The sequence below is a fragment of the Artemia sp. Qi Xiang Cuo genome, chromosome 15 (genome assembly GCF_049724085.1).
Source record: "Artemia sp. Qi Xiang Cuo chromosome 15, ASM4972408v1, whole genome shotgun sequence".
Lineage (NCBI taxonomy): Eukaryota > Metazoa > Arthropoda > Branchiopoda > Anostraca > Artemiidae > Artemia > Artemia sp. Qi Xiang Cuo.
Genome location: NC_142808.1, coordinates 16222956 through 16246368, shown reverse-complemented (window position 1 = coordinate 16246368; position 23413 = coordinate 16222956). Strand labels below are relative to the sequence as shown.

The 23413-nt window shown below is 34.3% G+C and overlaps 1 protein-coding gene across 2 annotated transcripts in view; it reads right to left on the bottom strand.

Annotated features, from left to right (window-relative positions):
• SerRS (Seryl-tRNA synthetase) overlaps positions 1-23413 on the bottom strand; it is an 84940-nt gene that overhangs the window by 13944 nt on the left and 47583 nt on the right. For both annotated transcript variants that reach the window (XM_089100905.1, XM_089100906.1), the window contains 2 exons: positions 19555-19776; positions 12518-12707 (listed from right to left, as the gene is read on the bottom strand). In XM_089100905.1, the coding sequence (XP_088957031.1) occupies positions 12518-12707; positions 19555-19776 (412 nt within the window). The remainder of the gene's footprint in view (positions 1-12517; positions 12708-19554; positions 19777-23413) is intronic.

Here is a 23413-nt window from a genome sequence, read left to right as displayed (position 1 = left end):
TAACGGTACTTGTTGATTATTCAGAACACACTCAAGTTCTTGATCTGAATGTAAGATCTGAAAAAACGGGCATCATAGCCACAAAAACAAGTGACGGGTGACAGAATGCATTGGACTATGTCCAAATTATCAAAATTATATATGTCCCGAATTATATAAGTCCAATGCATTCTGTCACCTGTCACTTGTCTTTGAGGCTATGAAACCAGTTTTCGCAGATCTTATATTCAGATCAAAAACTTGAGTGTGCTCTGAATAATTAACAAGTACCTATATAACATATAATAAGATAATAATATAATATATAACATAATATACAATACGATACAAGCAAGATATAATGTAATAATACGATATAATATATATAATGTAAATAATAGGTAACATAGATAAAACAAGCAAATAAATAAAATAGTAAATAGGTAAAATAGATAATAGTAAGATCTAATATATAACAGTAAGATATAATAATATTTAAGATATAAAACACTACTGTAAGATAATTACTATAAAATATTTTCCATTAAATACAAAATAAAGAGAATATTTTCTCAAGAATCTATGCATAATACTTCTTTAATTTCCAAATATTTTATAATGCATCATAATGCAAGACAAGTTGTAAAATACATTTATTTATTTTTTAAATATTTTACTTTTTTTAAATAAATATTAATTTTCTTTCATTTTAATATAGCATGCCTTTGGATTTGAAAACTAGCAACCGGCCTTTATTAGTTCCAGCTGATTTTGTTTAAAACAAAACGCCATCTTGTGTTTTACTGCTATTGTTATACCATGCTCTATAATAGATTTTATAGATGGCAGTTTCTTCAAACAAAAATGTCTGGAATCAATAAAATCCAACTAACATTTTATGCGAGTTTTTCAAATCCAAAAGCACGCTATATTAAAAAGAAAGAAAATTAACATATTAAAAAAAAAGAATGAAAATGGGAATGCCCGGAATATATGTTAGCTAGAATTTTCTTGCATATTATGAAGCAAGAATTATTTTCTTTTCATACTTTCTTTATAAGGAGGAGTCATAGTAAACTAGGACCGTTTTCAATTAAAAGAAAGACATCGGAAAAGGACTCCCTCTAAAACTTTAATTACACAGTTCCTGGGAAATACGAGTGAATTTAATGAAGAGATGGAAACATTTAGTAGATTAAGCATGAATAATGCCGTTAATCAGTAGAAAATAATTGTAAATTAAACACGGGAATACATGATGACAACAAGGCCGCATCCCAGGGAGGATGTTACCGGGATTGAACCCACTCCCGAATTTTTTTTTTGACTTAAAAAAGTAACAAAAACGCATATAAATCAATTTTTGATCCATTTAGTTTTTTTTTTATAACCCCCCCCCCCCAAAAGAAAACAAAAACAAAAAAACAAACAACATCTAAACCAAAATCCTGGATAAGCCCTTGGAATAAAAGAATATTATTGATTATTATCAAAACTTTATAATAATTTTTACAGATTTAAGGGTAAAATATTGTCTATAGGTTCTAACTGAGGAATCTTAACTAAGCTGGGCACTGTTTCTGTTCTGTTTTCAAAGTACCTGTTTCTGTTCTGTTCATGCAAAAAAAAAAAACAGAAACAGATGACCTGTTTTTATTTACCTCTTCTTTTCTGTTTCTGTTTTTTAATAGCGTCCTGTTTCTATTTTTTTTCTGCCTGTTTTTCCCCTGTTTCTGATTTTATTTAATTTATACGAGAATGAGATATTTGAGAATTTCAAACTTACAAAATTGTTTTTTAAATCATAAGTTGAAATTGTGAAGAAGCGTGGTTACGCCTCATGCGATTTTTAGTATTGGAACATAAGTAAAATGATGGAACTTAGTCTGTCAAACATATTAAATAATGCTGCTAGACTGTTTCAGCTCGGCAGAATTAGGGACTAGGAATCAGATGATAGTAGGTATTTGCTTAAATGTTAGCAGTGGCGGATTCAGGGGGGACCCCGTTCCCCCTCCAAGATTTTTTCTGGATTCCAGATTCACTTTTTTCTTCTTTTTTTTCACTCTTTTTTTAGAATACGTTTTTCAATTTGGTCAATTATTGGCACCTTTGTCACATTGGTTCCCCCCATGATTTTGCTCATTTGCGCCCTTGTCACACTAGGCATCCTCAGAGATTTTGCTTTAGATCCGCCCCTGAATATTAGGACGGTTAAGGTGCAGTTTAATTCCACTAAAACATCGTGTTTCTTACTGTACATTATTCCGTCAATTGAACAGGAAAGTTGCACAGATACTGTCCAGGAGAAGCAGGATTCAAACAAATGGCTTATTACTGTATATCCTGGTTCTATTGGTAGGGCCTCTGTTTCCTACTTACATGGGAAGTAATCTGCACCTTTAGCCGGGAGAACTTAAATTTAACTGTTTTTATGGAATTTATGCTACTAAATAACAGAAACTTGCTATGATTACCATACTAATCTATACATAATAAGTAATGATTATTAATTGCAAATTTTCTTAAATGCTTAGCTAGAGAGGAATATAAATGTATTGAAGTCTTGTCCAGTAGAAGCATATGTTTTTGCTAGCAAATCTTTATTGCATCAACATAACAAGATAGCCAAATATACTTTTTCTCATGTTACTAAAACCATATCTAAATAAAATCAATAGAAACCCTTTCAAGGAAAAGCCTAGAGTTGAAACAGTGGCTTAACTAGCTGATTTTCTGGAAGGGCCAAAGTCTTATAAAATGCTGATTTACTTTTCTCATTCAGTAGGATACCATCTTCCGGTGAACACAGCACTTTTTTGCCATATTGCACATGAAATTAAAACAAAAATATCACTAAGCGGGGAATTATTTCTTGTATCTGTCTCTTAAATACACATTATAGACAGGCAAATTCCTGTAAAAATTAATATTGTGCTTCAAATTGGTCTACGTTTTTAGGAAACCGTAGTTGGGATCTATCATTTTTCTTTTACTTGCCGGCAGATTTTCTTATTGCGCCAACAAAACTGTTCAGGAGACAATTGGTCCCTTTCCCCCTAGTTGCGCCAGTGAAGTGAAAGATGTCATATAATTGGGTGGAGGTGCAATTTTCAAAATGGTAGGCTACTGGAAGGTGCTTCTAATTTCGTAAAAAATCCTAAAATCAACCTTTGTGTTAAGAAAAGCATGATGTCATCTTCTGATGACGACTTGGATGTTCCAAGTAAAACTTCTAAGCTAACTCTTTGGGTATCCTACGGGAAAAAAAGAAAATCACAGAAAGTATCAGGTGCAACTTCTGCCAAGTGTCTCTAAAGGCTAAGCGAATATCTACCACGACATTGATATACGAGCATAAAAGGAAGCATATAATTGATGTGCACAAAAATGAAGTATATGCAGGTGGTGCAGTAAATAACCAACCCAAACCAACTCAAAAAAATACATATCAAGTCAGGCTGCTTCCCTAAAGAAAGCTCCCGATAGCGAAGCAAGTGACACAGAGGATAATGAATTGGTGAAGTCTGGAATAACAGACATACGAGCATTCCTTATTTCTAATCAATCAAAACAAACTGCTCTACAGAAGCTCTGCTACAAAACCCTATATAAGGACAAATTGGCACTTTCTCTGTTTTATAAGCTAGATATGAAACAGCTTCTTTAAAATACAAAAGGGGGCTTGAAAGCACCATCCTGGGGAGCGATCCATCATCCCATAAATGTTGCTGCCGGAAAAAAAGTTAAACAGAAGCCTGGTGAAAATGATTTAGACGGCCTTTCTGTTCCTTTTTCTGAAATTTTCAGAAGTGAAGATACTTTTGCTGAAGAATCAAATTAAACTGATGCAGTGTCTACGGAAGATGGTGGCAAAAGTGGTGGAGAAGAACAGTGGGGAGTTGGGAGTCTGTCAGAAAACGAGGTTGCAGCACAGGCTATCCGATAACATGTTACACTTGCTCAAACATTGATAAAACTGCGAAAATTATTTAGGAAACTTAAAGTTTCCACTGTCCAGCATTGTAACTTTAAAAGATGTTATAAAGAGAGTGGCCTTCGTTCTCATAACCCTCTTGACATGAAAGTGTGATGGAATAGCGCATTGGGAATGATTGAGTCTACAATACAAATTAGGGAGCCTGGAAATAACATTTGACAAATGCAACAATTCCATTAGGAGTATCTGGCTTATGTCTAATAGCCCGACTGTACTATAAGCTGCTATTACCATACTTTCTACCAATTACAATACCCCTGTAATGATAAGTGCCTCTTCATATCGGACTGGCAGTCAAGCACAAATAGTCTTAGATGGGCTTGAGCTCTTTCGTAATACTAAAGCCGGCAATAGTCCCATTTTGCACCCCTCAAATAATTCATAATCGTGGTGTAAAAAAAGATTGTATGACAAGCCTACATTTTGAAATTAATCTATTCCAAAAGGCAGCTTATCCAGATCCTTCAAAATTTGAAAGGTTTTCACTTAGGGATCGTTTTCTGGTCCCTTGATCTTTGACACCATTATTGAAGGATAGATTAAGTAATGGTGCAGAGACTGCAAGAAAGCCCACTCCAACTCGCCTTAGTACTGCTGAAGTCCTTGAGGCTATGGTAGAGTCCGATGAGGAAAGATGGTTCCAGTCATTTTTGGATACAACAGGTTTCAAAATCGTAAGACGCTCCTGCAGTGTGAGCAACTCTGCCGTAAATGCCTTAAAATCTTTTGAGGAGAAACTGTTAATCTATCTTTTAGAGTGTTGTGGAGCTTTCCCGTGAGCAATTCCTTCTTCATTAATTTACAGAGCAGTGCAAGTTTATATAAATCTTGGAGGGGGGCAAAAGGTGCATTTTTATTTTTCGTGGAAAAAATTCTGCAATAGTACTAGGTTTTCCCAAAAGTGTTACCGCCAGAGCCAAGCACTACTCGTGGCAAGTGGCAATCCTGACGAGAAGTCGTGCAAAAGCAGTAGGCCCAGACAATGTCCAAACAAGGGGAATTTAGATTTTTTTTTTTAATGTTTAGGTATTAGAAAAACAGCTGTTTAAACAGCTGTTTTTTGAACAAAAACGCTGTTTTATGTCTCTACCAAAAAACTGAACAGAAACAGAAACAGGTCTTCTGTTTTTTTGCTGACCTGTGCTGTTTCTGGTCTGTTTTATTCAAGCCCTGTTTATTTTTTTCTGTTTCTTCAGAAAAACAGAACAGTGCCCATGCTTAATCTAAACTTTTATATACAGGCTATAAATAATATATATTTATTATATACAATAATAAATAATATATAGTTATTAAAAAATAGCTTCTAAGTTAAAGACATCACAAGCAAATTCCGACCTGAGTGCGATTTTTTTTTCTTTTTTTTAATAATTATTCTTTTTTTTATTATTCTTTATTCTATTTTTCTATATTCGAGTATTTTACTTATCGTTATTACTACATTTCGATATTAAAAATTATTCTATTTTGTGAGAAACTAAAATTTTACATTTTTTAAATTGAGAAAAATAAAAGAAAACATTAAGCAGATACAATTTTTATTAACTGGATTTTTAATCGCAATTTAATTAGAATGTTTTTGAACAGAAGAACAATTTTGCTCTCAAGTCATGATATACAGAAAAATATACTCAGGTTTGAAATCGTTTTAGACTTCATTTTTCATTGGTAACAATTTATGAAATGTTGCTAGAATATAATTAAATTGTATGGTCTTCATAAATTAAAAAAAAACTTCAGTGGCTCAAAAATAGTCTGATGACAAAGTATACGATTTGAAACTTGTAAAAATGTCGCATAAATTTGTAACATAACATCTTAGGAAATATCGGGGTTTAGACTAGCGAAATGAAATTGAAGATAGAGCAAAAAAAAAACAGGGTTTGCAAGAAAGACCATATACAGGGGTGGGGGTGATGGGGGGGGGTTTGCAAGGCTCGCACCCCCCCCCCCCAAAAAAAAAAGAAGAAAGATTTGTCCGACTCATAAAAACGTAACAAAAATACATGTAAACAATTTTTGATCCGTTTTTAAGTTTTTTTTATCGTACCCCCCTCCCCCCGAACAAAAATTGTGGATGCGCCCTTACTTGCGAGTGTCTGAGAATTTTTTATAACAATGTCGAATAGTTTCTCAGATCGATTAACCAGAATCAATAAAATTCTAAACTAATTTCGTCAAACTTAATTCGTAATAAATAATTTGATAGTAATTTCTAAGAATCATAAAGGAACAAAAAACTATTTGCATATACGGAAGTCAGTGGAATTATTTGGTAAATTTATTAAGTTAGTCAGGAAAAAGAACACCCGTTATAAATCTCACTTGTACTAGATGGATACTATTGGCTTCTTTGCTTTTTTTTTACAATCTTCATACTGAATCACTTATCACTTTTCATTCCTAATTTCAACTTGAAACAAATTACATGTTTGTAATAACATGGAAAATAAAAATCCGGATTCCAAACTATCAACTTCAAAATTGAAATTGCGCTTGGAGAACCTTATTCACTTCCTAGAAAGGAATATTTATTACATAGCTTCAACATAAACTATGAAGTATTTGCATAACTCTGTGATTTAAATTTCTTAAAAAATGTGGTTCAATTCCGCTTTTTAGGGCTATAAATAAAAAAAAAACAAGTTTTTTTAACTGAAAGTAAGGAACGACAATAAAACTTAAAATGAACAGAAATTACTCCGTATATGAAAGGGACTGTCCCCTCCTCAACGCCTCTCTCTTTACGCTAAAGTTTTTATTGTTTTAAAAAAATAGAGTTGCGAGAAAGTCAAACTTTAGCGTAAAGAGCGAGGCGTTGAGGAGGGGACAGCCCCTTTCATATAAGGGATAATTTCTGCTCGTTTTAAGTTTTAATGTCGTTCCTTACTTTCAGTTAAAAAAAACTTGTTTTTTTTATTTAATTTTTGAACTTTTTTGAATTAATGCAGGGTTCGATTTTGGCTCACCGTACATGAATAATTAAAACAATATTTGCATATTAATTTTACTTTTATTTGGTTGAATGGCTTCCTCGAAACTTGTTTAATTTTACTTACGAACGTTTTTATTAGTAATAAATATACTTAACTTACGAATTAACTTACGTAACGAACTTCTATATTTATATGTTTTTAATACGTATATTAGGGGGTTCGCCCCCTAGTCAATACCTCGCTCTTTAAGCTAAAATTCAAATTTTGTTTCAATTCTTTATCATGCCTTCTCTCTCTTTAAATAGTTGCTTTAATGTATTTTGTTTGAATGTACGTGGGATACGAGATAAGTGGGATAGTCTGAAATCATATTTGTGGTCTGATAATTCTTGCCCCTTTGATGTAATTGGATTAACAAAAACATGGTTATCTGATAGTGAAAATTTACCAGCTGATGATATACATGGTTATATTGCTATTCATGTCCCTAGAATAATAACAAAGTGCTCAGGGGGCATTTCTTTATTTATAAAATCTGATATTATGTTTAGTAGAAGGTATGACCTTGAATCCCTGCTTACTTCAGTAGTGTTTCATAATAGGACTGTTTATTCTCTTGTCATTGATGTGAAAAGCCAGTTTGCATGTTTGATACTGTTTATTTGTTTTATAAGCCCCCTCCTTTTCCAACACATCTGTTCTGTGATTTGCTTGATCAGCTTTCTGGTGAGGGGACTTTCTCTAAAAAACGTATTTGTGTTTTGGGAGATTTTAATTGTAATATGTTAAATGTTGGATCAAGTGACGAATGTCACCATCTCTTTGATGTGCTTTCTTCTTCTGGGCTACTTCCTTCAATTTTTTTTTCCATCTCGTGTTGATCCTACAAGAAATTCTGCCACTTTGATAGATAATATTTTCATTTCTCATTCTCCAAAATTGAAGTTTACTTCTGGTCTTGTTTTCACTGATCTGTCTGATCACTTCCCTATTTATCGATCACTTTTTTGTGCCTAAAACTGAGATTGCTGTGAATGAGCAAGGTGAATCTTCTTTTAGAACTTTTACAGATAAAGAAATTTCTAATTTAATTCTTAGTCTTCAGAGCAATGATTGGTCTAGTGTTCTTGAAGCTAATGATGTTGAATGTGCAACAAGTTTATTTGTGTGTCGCATGGGAGCTCTGTTGGATAAGCATTTTCCTCTTATGTGTTATGTTATGTGTCCAAGGAAGAGACCAAGGAATTCTATACCCAAATGCCCATGGATGTCCAAAGGTCTGATCAAATCTACACATATGAAGGCGTCTCTGTTCAAGGTTGCATGTAAAAGTAAAACACGGGATGATCTTTTGAAGTATAAACATTATAAAATGTACTTACTTCTTCAATACGTGCAGCCAAAAAGCTCTATTTTTCGCGTCGAATTGATGAGTGTAAGGGGAACTTGCGAAAGGTTTGGAATGTAGTTAATGAAGCCATTTCTCGTAAGAAACTGAAACAGTCCCCCCCCCCCCATGTCATTACAGAAATGCTGATGGATCTAGTGTGGATAAAAATTCTTCAGCAAACGCCTTCAATTCGTATTTCACCACTCTTCCTTCAGTTCCCATTCAACCCAAGAGTAGAGTAAGTAGTTTTCCCATAGCAGAAAAGTCATTTTTCCTTTCCCCATGCAGTGATATTGAAATTTATAGTATTATTTCCCAGCTTCCAAGTAGCCGTTCAGTTGATGGTTTTAGTTTGAGTAATAATGTTCTTAAAAAAATTGGTCAGTTTGTTTCTAACCCCATCTCACACATAACTAACCTCTCTCTTTCTTCTGGTGTTTTCCCTCATTTATTTAAAGTTGCTAATGTTTTACCTTTGCATAAAAAAGGTGATTCATCTCTAATTTCAACTTATAGACCCATTTATCTTCTTCTTGTCATCTCTAAGGTTGTTGATGGAGTAGTGTATCGTAGACTCTCTTCATTTGTTTTTAGTACTAATACGACTGCAGGAAGTTCTCTCAGAACTAACCATCAGTATGGTTTTCGTCCTATTTTCTCTACCTCGTATGCACTTTCAGATGCAACAGAGTTTGTGCGTGTTAATCTGGACAAGAGCTTGTGTGTTTTGGGTCTATTTCTTGACTTTTCAAAGGCCTTTAATATTGTTGACCACTCTGTTCTTTTGTCTAAACTATCTTCATTTGGAGTACATGGAGTCCCACTAGAATGGATAAGGTCTTATCTGTCGGGAAGATCTCAGTATGTTTCGGTTAACGGTAATTCTTCCACTACTTTGCCCATATTGAAGGGTGTCCCACAGGGCTCTGTGCTTGGACCTCTTTTGTTTTTAATTTACATTAATGATCTCGTTGATGGTCTTCATCCCCTTGTTCATCCTATTCTTTTTGCTGATGACAGTAACTTTTTCATTGCTGCAGTGGACCTGCCATCTTCCACTTCCCTAGCTCAAGGTCTTCTTGATAAAGTAAAAAATTGGTGCTGGACAAATGCTATGACTCTCAACAGCTAAAAAGGCTCCACTGTACACTTCAGGACCCCTTATCGTATGAGAGACATAGGGGAGCCAATCATCCTGACTTATGGGAATGATGTTATACCGCAAGCTACTATAGTGAAATTTCTTGGTGTGTATCTTGACTGTTTTCTTTCTTTTAAACCCCATATAACTCACACCCATTCCCTCATCTTCCGCCAGTTTTCAATGTTGCACCGGGTTAACTCATTTCTTCCCCCAGATGTTATGCTTTCTCTTTATTATGGTTTTTTTCCTTACTTTTCTTATTGCTGCTCTGTCTGGGGTAATACTAATAAATCTCTTCTCTGCTCACTTCAAACAGCCCAAAATAGGGCAGTGAAGGCTACTTTTCTTTTCCCTCGGCTTTACCCTTCCTCTGATCTTTATAATGATACTCGAACAGCTCCGCTGGATCGTATTGTGGGTAAAAATAATCTTTATTTAGTGCATTCTGCTTTTCTAGGTACACTTCCACCGCCTCTGTAGCAATTTTTTCCACGGACAGGCTCAGGTAGGTACTCTACTTTTTTACGTAGTTCTTCTCGTAGACTTATTTTTCCCAAACGTTCATCTACAGCAGCCCAGAGGTCTCCTGTTTATAAATCAATTCAATTATGGAATTCCATCCCACCGGATGTCCCGTTATTTCTGTCTGCAAAGGCAGTTTTTCGTCGTGTCTTTCCAGTTTAGTAACTTCTCTCTCTCCTTCGTTTATTTCCCGCTTTCTCTTTTCCTAGTGTTTCTCCTTTTTGTGTTTTTCCCTTATATATCGTTATTATTATTATTATTTTTTTTTACTCTATAATCTTTATTTCATATATATTGTTTGACTTAGGGTAATATTTATGGTTCTTTTAGTGCTTTATTATTGTGTTGTATGTCCCACAACAAGCCAAGCTTCTTGAGCCAAATAATTTTTCCTTATGTTTGTAATAGTGTTTTAGTATTAATAAAATGATTAATGATGATTGATTGAATCACAAAGGCTGTTATTTAGAATAAATAGCTCTTATGAAAGTACTAAAAAATCTTTGGCTTAAAGAGCGAGGCATTGACTAGAGGTTGAAGCCAATCATATACGTAATATTTTCCGTTCGTTTTAAGTTTTGATGTTGCTCCTTACTTTCAGTTGAAAAACTTGTTCTTTTTATGTTTAATTTCTGATCCTTTTTTAAATAATGCTGGGAAATTCGGCGCCCCCTTCATAGCAATGTCCTTTCTCCCATGAAAACTTCCTTCATGGAAAGATCCTTCCACATAACCCCCGACCTACCCCCCCCCCCCCACTACCAGAAAAAATCCCCCCTGAAAACGTCTGTATATTTCCCAATAACCAATACTATATGTTAACATAGGGTAAAGTTCATATCTTTCAGCCCTCCTCCCAGGGACTTCGGGGGATAAAGTCATCCTAAAGGACATAGTTATCATATTTTCGACCATGCTGAACAAAATGGCTATCTCAAAATTTTGATCGGGTGACTTTGGGAAAAAAATGAGCGTGGGAGGGGGCCTAGTTGCCCTTCTTTTTTTTGGTCACTTAAAAAGGGCCCTAGAACTTTTAATTTCTGTTCCAATGAGCCTTCCCACGATATTCTAGGAACACTGGGTTGATACAATCACCCCTGGGGAAAAAACCAAAACAAAAAACAAATAAACACGCATCCGTGATCTTTCTTCTGGCAAAAAATACAAAATTCCACATTTTTGTAGATATGAGCTTGAAACCTCTACAGTAGGGTTCTCTGATACGCTGAACATGATGGTGTGATTTTCATTAAGGTTCTATAACTCTTAGGGAGTCTTTCCCCCTTTTTTCGGAAATCAGTCAAATTTTCTTAGGCGCTTAACTTTTGATAGGTAGAACTAAACTTCATGAAATTTATATATTTAAAATCAGCATTAAAATCTGATTCTTTTGATGTATCTATTGGAATCCAAAACCCATTTTCTAGAGTTTCGGTTACCATTGAGCCGGGTCGCTCCTTACTTACAGTTCGTTACACGAACTGTTTGATAACGAGAAAAAAGTTGAGATAGCTAGGACATGTTCTGCGGATGGAGGATGACAGATTGCCAAAGATTTCCACTGTCGGCTAGAACCAAACCCATCTAGGGTCAAACGAAAAACAGGACGTCCCCGATTGGGGCGGGAGGATGTCGTAAGTAAAGATGTAAGGAAATTGGAACTTCCTGTGAGGGTGAAAAGAGGGATGCTTGGAACAGATTTGGATGGAGGAGGGGCGTGCGTAGGTGTCTTGGCTGCAGGCGGCTTGGTTCTGCAGTGAGTTGTTAGTAGTAGTAGTATTTTCATTGAAAAATGCATCTCTGGTATTTACATTGACAAACGAAAAAGTTGCCCCCCTAGATTTTGAAAAATATTTTTCAGTAAAAAGAGTTTTTTAAAAATACTTCGTCGATATTATTTATTCGAAGTACTTCGGCAATAATTAATTATTGCCATTTGGATTCATTCTTCTTTGTCACTAGTAAATTTAGTGCGATAAGAGCATTAAAATGTATTAAGGTATATGTTCCCCTCTGAAACAAGCTATTTTACAACAAGCCTGTAGCTGTAACTTGCAGCAAAATAACAAGATACTTATATTACTGCATTCACTAGTCTCAGATCTGTCCTTACACCGAGCCAGGATTATTACATTAATTAATCTTTTTCTTAAAGAGGGGTGTATAAAAATTCAAATATTTTGAAAATTCACAATTTAAATAAAACATTATTGCCAGCTAATTTTATTTTCCCAAAGTAAACATTGTCAGTGACCATCTCACCAAATATCACATAGAGCCTAAAAAAAATGACAAAAAGTTATCGGTAAAAATCCAGAAGAAGATTTTACTAAAAACCAAGATTTAGGAAGCGCTAATCAGAGCCAATTAAACTTTTCATAGAATTTTCTGATCGGCTGGAAATTTTCCTGAAAAATTCTGATTGGCTGTAACTAAATCTCGATATAAGTAAAATCTCAAGGCAAATGGACCTGAAGGTAAAAAAAAAGGCCAAGACCTTGCTAGTGACAGGTACCTTATAATAAATTAATAAGAAAAATTTAAACCTGAGCCAGGGAACCAAGCTTCGATGTCAAGCTTCTTAGCGGCAGCATTATTGAGGGCACCCGAAAATAAACAAACGACTCTATAGGCAAGGCCTAAAATTTTGCAAAATTCTTCAACATTGTTTAACATTTCGTCCATCATCTTCCACGATTCGTTGTCATGAGGCGAGGTAATGCAAAACTGTTCTACCTAAACGAATAAAAACCATCAAAATGCACGTTTCGAAATCTATTTGGGGGGGGGGGGGCAGTAATTTTTTGTTACTCCGATTTTCTCAATGAAAATACAAAAGTTGTTTTTCAACGAATTCACCAAAAAGAGTGATTTTCAAAATCTAGGGGGGGGGGAACAAAAACTTACCAAAACCTACCAAAAATAGGATTTTTTCAATATATAGGGGGTGGTGGTAATTTTGTTTTATTCTGATTTATCAACAAAAATACAAAAAGAAGTGAGTTTCCAATGAAAATACCAACCATCACAGCATAAAATCTACTATAAATATAGTAGTTCATATATTTATATTTATAGTTTATATATTTATATTTATAGTTTATTTATAGTTATTTATAGTTTATATATTTATATTTATAGTTTATTTTTAGTTATTTATAGTTTATATATTTATAGTTTATTTATAGTTATTTATAGTTTATATATTTATAGTTTATTTATAGTTATTTATAGTTTATATATTTATATTTATAGTTTATATATTTATATTTATAGTTTATTTATAGTTATTTATAGTTCATATATTTATAGTTTATTTCAGAAAATTGCCAGAATTGCTGTTTTGATAAACTTCCTTTAAAATGAAGGAATTAAATATTAAAAGACTATTTTTATTTACTATATTTATTAACTATATTATTATAATTATTAAGATCATGATAATGCAAAAAAAGAAGGTAAAATACAAACTAAGCGTTAATGCTTCTCTCTTTTTTTGCTCAACTCCAACTCCAAAACCAACTCAAACTCTAAAATATTTTGATAACAGTTTTTGTTTTAGTAGCTTTCAGTCAAAAAGCAATACGATGAGTAGGAAAAAATGAAAAAGTATCTGATAAATATTTTTGTAAAGTAAGATACTGAAACTCTTGAAAGCAATCTTTTACTTAACTATGGTCATAATCAAATAGAAAAAGCTATACGAGAGATCACTCTTGAGAAAATTAAGGGGAATAAAGGCCATAATTTCTTTGATGATTTCAGCATTCCACATTTTATGGAATTATTTCGACTATGCTGCCAAGTATAGGGGTTTGAACCCCCCTCCCCCTCCGAAATTTTTGTACGACTCGTAAAAACGTAACACACCTTTTTTAAAGTTTTTTTAGTACCACCCCCCTCCTCCGAACTAAACTCCTGGATACGGCCTTGGTTCTATATAGTTATTCTTATGCTTCGTGATATTTTAGATCCTCTTCATTTTATATATTTAATTCCCAACTATCTTGACTATGCTGCCGAGCCTTAAATCGATGTAATATCACACAATTTTTTCGTTAATCCGACTTTTAACGAAAAGTGCTTTTTTGGTATTTCGTTTTTTATTTAAGCTGAGTTTTCCCGAAGTGAAGTCAAAGCTCTTCTAATGTTTCTGTCGATATTCTTTTCTGTAAATATGACTAATACAACTGATTAATTACAATTTATAAAAATACCCAGCAAGGTGCAAAAGCTAAAATACTAAAAGAGAATAACAGAGGCGAGGACAAGAATATATCTGCACTAAACAAACTAATCTGCACCTAAACAAACAAATATCTGCACTAAACAAACTAATCTGCACCTAAACAAACAAATATCTGCACTAAACAAACTAATCTGCACCTAAACAAAATAATATCTACATTAAACAAAGTAATATGCACCTAAACAAACAAATATCTGCACTAAACAAACTAAGCTGAACCTAAACGAACAAATATCTGCACTAAACAAACTAATCTGCACCTAAGCAAACAAATATCTGCACTAAACAAACTAATCTCCACCTAAACAGACAAATATCTGCCATAACAAACTAATCTGCACCTAAACAAACAAATATCTGCACTAAACAAACTAATTTGCACCTAAACAAACAAATTTCTGCACTAAACGGACTAAATTATGTATACTATACAGTTTCTAGGAGGGTTTTACATGTCTTTTTTTTCTTTTTTTAATAATAAATTATATCTCCATCAATTTATGTATTTAATTACCAACTATCTCGACGATACTGCCGGACATTAAATGAATGTCATATGGCCCATTTTTTTCATTCATCCGACTTTTAAAGAAAAGTTCTTTTTTCGTTTTTCATCTAAGTTGAACTTTATCAAAGCGAGGTCAAAGCTCTTTTAATGTTTATTTTCTTTCAATTTTCTTTTTTACAAATATAATTAATACAATTAATTTATAACCATTCATGAAAATACCCAGTGGGGTTCGAAAAATAAGATACCAAAAGAGAATAAGAGAGACACAATAAGATATATGCACTAAACGCACTAAATTATATACACTATATAGTTTCTGGGAGGGTTCTATATGTTTTTTTTTTTTTGCATTTTTTGTTTAAGTCACCTTTAATTTATATATTTAATTCCCGAATGCAAACTTACATGCCGTCCCTGTTAGGCCAACAGCTCATATCTGACGAATTCAAATCTACAAAATAGCTGTCTAAAACTGTTTGTTGAGCTGTCTCAAAAGGAGGATTAGCAGGGCAATTTACATTCAATCACACTTCGATGCTCCTTATCTGCATAACCTCTCTTACGTTCAATCACACTTTGATCCTCCTCATCTGCATAACCCTCCTTATCCTAACTGTACAACCTCCCTTAGGTTCAATTGAACTTCGATCCTTTTCATCCGCATAACCTCACTTATCCTCCCTGCATAACCGACCTTACGTTCAATCACACTTTGATCCTCCTCATCTGCATAATCGCCCTTATCCTCCCTGCACAACCTCCCTTACGTTCAATGACACTACGATCCTCCGCATCTGCATAGCTTCCCGTATCCTACCTACATAACCTCCCTTGCATTGAACCACATGTCGATCCTCCTTATCGGCGAAACCTCCCTCATCCTCCCCGTGTATCCTCCCTTGGTTTCAACCTCGCATCGATCCTCCTCGTCTGCATAACCTCCTTTATCCTCCCTACATAACTAGTTTTTACTACCACTTGAATAAGGATAGGCTACCACTGTAATAGGAAATGAAGTTAGTCAACTAGATTTTCATTCCAACTAAAAAAAGATTTTCTTAATTTTTCTGATCGATACACAAGGCCGTACCCAGGGTTTTTTTTCGGAGGGGGTTTTACTAAAAAAAACATACAAAACTTTTTTTTATATCCACTTTTGTTACGTTTTTACGAGTCAGACAAACATTTCGGGGGGGGGGGGAGGGGGGGGGTTTCAAACCGGGTAACCCCCCCCCCCCTCCTGAATACGGCCCTGTCGATACACCTTGATTCTGAGGCGATTAATGGATTTTTCACATTAGTAGTGTGATCGTATAACCCAAATTACGTAAAACAGCCACATAAAATAAATATTTCATGGATTTTAACCACAATATTCACCCTCGATGTTCTGATAAAACCAATGAGGCATCCTGCATTTAGACAACAGGTTTTGCATTACAGAAAATAGAACCGAAGTCCATTTCTCTTACTCGTCTTACTGCAGCCTATACGCCTTATTGCATTTTACTATACGAATGTGAACCATGACAAGTATGCCTCGAACCACTTTCTATTCTTAAGGTTCACATATTCAGACAGAGGCCGACCTCTGTCGACCTCTATGTCGATAGATAGCTCCTTTTCACATCGTCTTGCTTCCAGAACCCATCAACGAATGTGAACCATGACAAGTATGTCTAGAACCACTTTCTATTCTTAAGGTTCACATATTCAGACAGAGGCCGACCTCTGTCGACCTCTATGTCGATAGATAGCTCCTTTTCACATCGTCTTGCTTCCAGAACCCATCAACGAATGTGAACCATGACAAGTATGTCTCGAACCACTTTCTATTCTTAAGGTTCACATATTCAGACAGAGGCCGACCTCTGTCGACCTCTATGTCGATAGATAGCTCCTTTTCACATCGTCTTGCTTCCAGAACCCATCAACGAATGTGAACCATGACAAGTATGTCTCGAACCACTTTCTATTCTTAAGGTTCACATATTCAGACAGAGGCCGACCTCTGTCGACCTCTATGTCGATAGATAGCTCCTTTTCACATCGTCTTGCTTCCAGAACCCATCAACGAATGTGAACCATGACAAGTATGTCTCGAACCACTTTCTATTCTTAAGGTTCACATATTCAGACAGAGGCCGACCTCTGTCGACCTCTATGTCGATAGATAGCTCCTTTTCACATCGTCTTGCTTCCAGAACCCATCAACGAATGTGAACCATGACAAGTATGTCTCGAACCACTTTCTATTCTTAAGGTTCACATATTCAGACAGAGGCCGACCTCTGTCGACCTCTATGTCGATAGATAGCTCCTTTTCACATCGTCTTGCTTCCAGAACCCATCAATTGACTGCTTCCAGTCAGTATCGATTGATACTGACTAGTCAACATTTCAAATACATTGTTTCAAACGTCCAAAAAGAAAATATTTTGGAGTCTAAAGTGGCAAAATTAGTCGTCTCTAACAACCGCTGTTGAAAGCGTATATAACGAGGCTTTACTATTGATTTAGAAAGAAGTTAGAAAATGGGAGAGCCTCTAGGGAGTCTGATATCAAAAATGGTGGTTTCTAGTGACTTTCCCTTTAGTATTTTCGTCGTAACACCTTAAATTAGGTATCCTTTTCTCAGACCACACTGCCTTTCTATGATGAACAAATAAATGTTCAAACGGGGATAAATCCATTTATTTAGACAGTGAAAACAAAAAAAAAAAAAAAAAACAGGCACAAAAATATAGATATTTCGATCACATATACAGCGATCGTCATCAGAAGACACAGAAGACTTTGCCACCCTCCTTAGAAATTGATTTTACATTTCGACAAGATTAAAGAAGAAAATTTACATCAAGACTTTGAATGAGCTTTGTCATTGACCTCTCTCCGAAAAAAAATCTAGTGAATAACCCGGAGGTTAATTATTTTGTGAATGACCCGAAAGTTAATTATTTTGTTTTGTATAAATACGTTAGTTTCAATTTTGATATTTCAGTATTTCTGCTGATGACGATCGCTGTATATGTAATCGAAATATCTAGATTTTTGTACCTGTTTTTTTTTCTCACCGTCCAAATAAATGGATTTATCCCCGTTTGAACGTTTATTTGTTGCCTTTAGGTATTTAGATTATGACATTGAAACACTACAGCTCTAATATGAATCTTCTTTTTGGAAGTCAGTCAGCTCCTAGTAATTTTATACAACTGAAAATGCTAAAACACAGCAACGAGATTTTCATAGCATAGCAAATGTTTGCCATATAACTGAGTTTGCTACATTATTTATTAATTCAGGTAAATGAAAGTGCCTCCCAGAATTTTTGCCCCCTCCCCCCCCCCCCATAAGTTTTGGAAAACACTTTTTGGGAAGGGCATTTTCATTGGAAAATGTATCTCTGGGATTTACATTGAAAAACGAAAACGTTGCCCCACTCTCCCTTAGATTTTGAAAAATATAACCCCAAAATTTTGTGGAGGCTAGTCATACAACTTACTGCTCCTAAAGGAACATCCTGTTTTGAGGGTCGATATCGTGTTTTCAATAAAGCGCCAGTTTCTCTTTTATTCTAGAGATATCAAAAAATATAAGGACTCAGTTTACTTGAAAGCTAGTTTTGTAGATATATCCTGGATAATTGGCGAAGGATTATACTCTAATAAATATCCACTGGTTCATTTGCGGGCTTGAAAAACTTATGGGCTGGCGGACTCTATAGCGGGCTTGAAAAACTTCATTTTTGTTAACCGTGTGTGTGTTACTGGTGAATTTAATTCACTGGTGAAAAATTTCTTTTTCTCTGCTTGGATTCAATTAGCTTTGCGAGTCAGATTTTTAGCCTATGCAAGATATGATATGATTGACACTAAAAGCCCTACTGGGCCATGGTTAATACACAATACACTTCAAAAATAATAAATGAAAACATCCTTATTATAAACAAAACAAAAATAAAATAGAAAATAAATCTAAAGAAAATGATCTCTATGCTCCATGCCCAGTCATATAAACCTTCCCAAATTCTTTATCCCCCAAAAATTTCTATCTCTTAATATATATGATAGTAAAAGTTAAAGTTAGGTTAGATTATGTTAGTTTAGGTTATGTTAAATTTGGTTATACACATCAGAAATGGGTTAAAAACCTAACCTAAACTAGCTTAACCCAACCTAACCAAACATAATCTAACCTAACCTGTCATCGTCAAACCTTGCATTAAATTGGAAAAATTGACTGGCAACGCTGACTAAATCCAAGGAGAAAAAAAGGTATTTCGGACATCCACCGGTGAACGTCGATATTCGCCAATTTCGGGACATTCACGGTAACACATAAAAATAAAACATAAAAATCGTTTTTAAATATATAAGTAAAATATATAATATTATATAAATAAATATAATTATATAAGAAGAAATACACAAACTATTTATAAATATATATAAGTAAATATAAATATAACTAAATATAAACCAGTTCTAAATAATTCAATTCAATCTTTGTAATTAGTAAGATAGCATTATGTTATATCCTAGTGGTTTGCTTCCCAATACAAGAGCATTGATGAAATATATTACTCAAGACATCTTGGAGCTTCGACAGGGCTTAAGTGGAGTGACCTAGTCCCCATACTAAGCAGCAGCTAGTTAGGGATTGCAATGCATATTGTTTCCATTATTGATATTTCACTTACCTTTTCAAATTCATGAACGCGGAAAATGAGACCCATGAGTTCCGACTTCCTTGCGAAAGCAATGTGAATAGTTGTCTTCCATTACGAAAGCAATATTGTATTCCATTATTAATATTTCACTTACCTTTTCAAATTCATGAACGCGGAAAATGCCGGTGGTGTCTCTCCCATGAGAGCCAACCTCCTTACGAAAGCAATGTGATACTCCAGTAAATCGCATTGGCAGATCTTTCTCTGATAACCATTCCCCTTGGTGCATGGCAGCTAGAGGTTGCTCTGATGTCGCTATAAGGTATTTCTCTTCAGTATCTTTATTATCTGGGGTTTCACTACCTTCTCCTGACACCTGTAATAAAGATTTTCTTATTTTGACTTTACTTCCATCCTATTTTCTTTTACTCGTTTCAGAACAACCGATTTTAGTTAGCTCGACCATATGCTAAACAGTTTCAAACACCCTACAAACAGTCAACGGCAAATGTGTAGCTGCAGCTTATTTCTTTTTGCTGTGAAGTTCCTTCTAAGCTCTTATCTGTTTTGATGGTCTCGTAACGTTTTGCGTTTTTTACGTACTTTTTAACGTAACGTAACGTACTTTTTTACGTTTGCTAAACCAAAGGTTATCTGAAAATTTTTCGCATCGTTCTTAGTGAGAAAAGGGCAGAAATAAAGTCAAATAATTTTCTAAGCGTTAAGCTACGATAAATTACCATCAATTAATAAGTGAAACCCAAAACGAACAGAAATTACAATAAATAACCCAGCCAAGTCCAAAACGAGCAGAAAGTAATATGAGTAGGGCTGACGCCTTACATGCTCTCTAAAGACCAGCACATATATTGCACTTTAATAAGAACAAAATACTTTTAAATGTTTTCTCTTTTATAATTGTAGCAAATCCAAAGTTATTAAGACTTTTAGGAACGATTATTGTAATTTCTGTTTGTTTTGGGTTTCACTTATTTATTGATGGTAATTTGTGGTAGCTTTACGCATAGAAAATTATTTGAATTTATTTCTGTTCACCTTTGGTTTAATGTAGCTCTTTACTTTTCTCTGAAAAACTTCTCTTGTGGAAAAAGCTTATTTTAGTTAATCGGGCAAAAAGCTGGTATATAGCAATAAAAACAGCTGAATCTCGAAAAATAACTGAAAGTTTCTTTAGACATCAACTAATTAGACAAAATTCACAGAAAATCTACTCCTACTTCTAGAAATTGTAACTTTATTAAACTAAAACCTATCTCTTGAATATTTCTGGAATTCTGGAAAATCCACTCTATCATATTTATTCATTTACAAACATAACTTTAATGCACCTGAATTTTCAAGACTTATACCGAATAGAAGGTCCATAAACAGACAATAGAAAAGAAACAGCTAGGCAAAAATAAGAAGGCCAGGGGCTGAAAAACAAAGAAAGCCCAAAAATGACAACCAAGAATAAAGGATAATAGAAGAGACAACAAGACAACAAATCAAAGGTAAGCGTCTGACCAAAAAATGAAGGCAAAAATAGGAAACCCAAGATGCAGAGGAGACAGATATAAAGCAAGAAATATTAAAGAAAAAGTGGCTCAATGAAGGGTAACGATATGTCCCAAGCCCCTTCTAGGGAAACTTCGTGTGACATTTTTATAAGGGCTTCGAAATGAATTCGAATACAATTTTATAGTTAAAATTGGAAACATACTGTAGTGTGTAATTTATACAAAGCCAAAAAGTTTGCAAAAGAAATTACTCGTGAAAGCTCCGTTGTATAAGCTTGTATAAGGGAACATATAATCTATTTTGATTCAGCTCAACATCTCCCTCAACAGTCCCTGAAATTTTCACTTTTATATCCTTAGCCTTAGTAGCAGTAGCACTAATAGCAGTAGCAGCAGTAAACACATAGTGCCTTTTCATTAATTCAACTTCCCCCTTAGCATGCCCTGAAAGTTCTAAGCTGTTCCTGAGATACTGCAGATACACCCTTTTGACAGTCTATATATACATAGTAGGTCTTGATTTAGTTCAACGCCCCCTTAAATATTCCCTGAAAGTTTCACCTTAATCGCCTCAGCAGTAGCAGTTTGGCTACAAACACAGAAGTTTGAAGTTTGTAGTATGCAAAACCAAAATTTTACTAAGGAAACTACTTGTGTATTCGACTAACAGAACTGGCACTTCTTGAAGAGCCTCTCCGACCTTTAAAGAGCCTTCTGAATAGTAAAATTGAGTAATCAAAGAATTTTTATATGTCAAAAATAAAAAATTAAAACAAGAAGTAATTGAAGTTGTGAAGCTGTCTCATAGACGGCTTCTGCCTACTTTTCAAATACAAGGACAAATATATTACGAAGTTGACTCACTTTGTCTTCAGAACATGAAACCCAAAATTTTGGTGAATCAGCTATGATTCACCTATGATTCTCGTATGACAAATGCGAGATTTAGGGAATTCCCCTGTCTCTGGTTCACGGGATTTTTTTATAATTCCTTCCCTACACTTGTGTACAAAACAAGTCCTTGTGCACGTTAAGCATACTTTTGTTAAGCATTTAATCTATTTTTCTGACTTATCATGGTTGCAGCAACAGCTGCAACCTAGCAAAGACCAAACCACAGCCCATAGTAACCAAAAGTTTATAAACATGTTTGAAAAAAAAAATGTCTAGTTAAAAATTACTTAAATGTGTTTATTGCTAGCTATTATTTCGGTTCAGCTTAGGGGTAAAATGTATTGCAAAAACAAATTAATAGGGATTTGAAAAAAAAACTTGAAATCCCACGAAAATGGCGACGGATTAAAATAAAAAGCGCACTATTGGTATTACCAAAATCATAACGCCTTAATTAGAGGTAAGTAGTCATCTCTATTGAACACTCCCCCTCCCAGGGCCATTAGCAAGCGAAAATTAAAATTGAGTTCTTAAAAAAATTGCCTAATGAAAAGATTGGAATTGATTCAGGAATAACAATTACCATTTTGGTTAAAATTAGCAGTAAAAGTTGATCACGATAACAATTTTTCGATAGTTTCGGAAAATGTTTAGAAACGGGTTTTTCTCGATTTTTTCTCCAGTAAGAACTAGAAAAGAACTCAATCATTCATAATTCGATCTGTAAGAACTAGATTTTTTTCTTTCGCCATTCTTTATTCATTTTCTTCATTTGTTCTTTATTTAATTCATTATTTATAATTCATCTATTATTTACTATTCCATTATTTTATTGGTATATTACTCATACATTACTTATTATAATCTTCATTTATTATTCATATTAGCCAGTATTATTTCATTTATTCATTCATTTCATTCTTTGGTCATCAGTTTCAAGGAGAAGCCTCAGCTCATGGAGTCTATTGCATCTTCTACTTCTTCTGTTGTATCGACTATTAATAACACTTAATCCGAATCAAAGAATCTACTTTGAAGATATTTTCAAAGGGAATATACTATATGATTTAGAAAACTTTCACAATTTGAACAAATAAAGTATTTTGTCTCTACAAAACAAGCAGTGTCAGGGGCAAATCTAGAGCAAAATCTAGGGGGGATGCGACAAGGGCTCCAATAAATGAAATCTTGAGAAGGAATGTGACAAGGGTTTTGATGACCAAATTGACAAATTTATTAAATAAAAGGATAAAAACAGAAATAACAAGAAATGATGGTGGCAGAAAAAATATTGGGGGGAGGGGACAACCCCCTGGCCCCCAGGATCCATGCATAAAATCGTTTAATACAAGCTTTCAAAACTTTTTTTTACACGCCAATTGAAGCAATTAATAACTTTTATACCTTAGTTCAGAGAAAAGACCGTATCTGGGGGGGGGGGGTGTTCTAGCAAGCATTTTTGAATTAAAATCAACTTGGTGGAAGTGGCGAACAACTCGAGAGCTATGGCTAATTAGAGTAAAAGCCAAATCAGACAGTCTTTCTGAGAGGCAGAGCTGGCATACCTTTTTTCAGAACTGTATAAAAATTATTCATTTC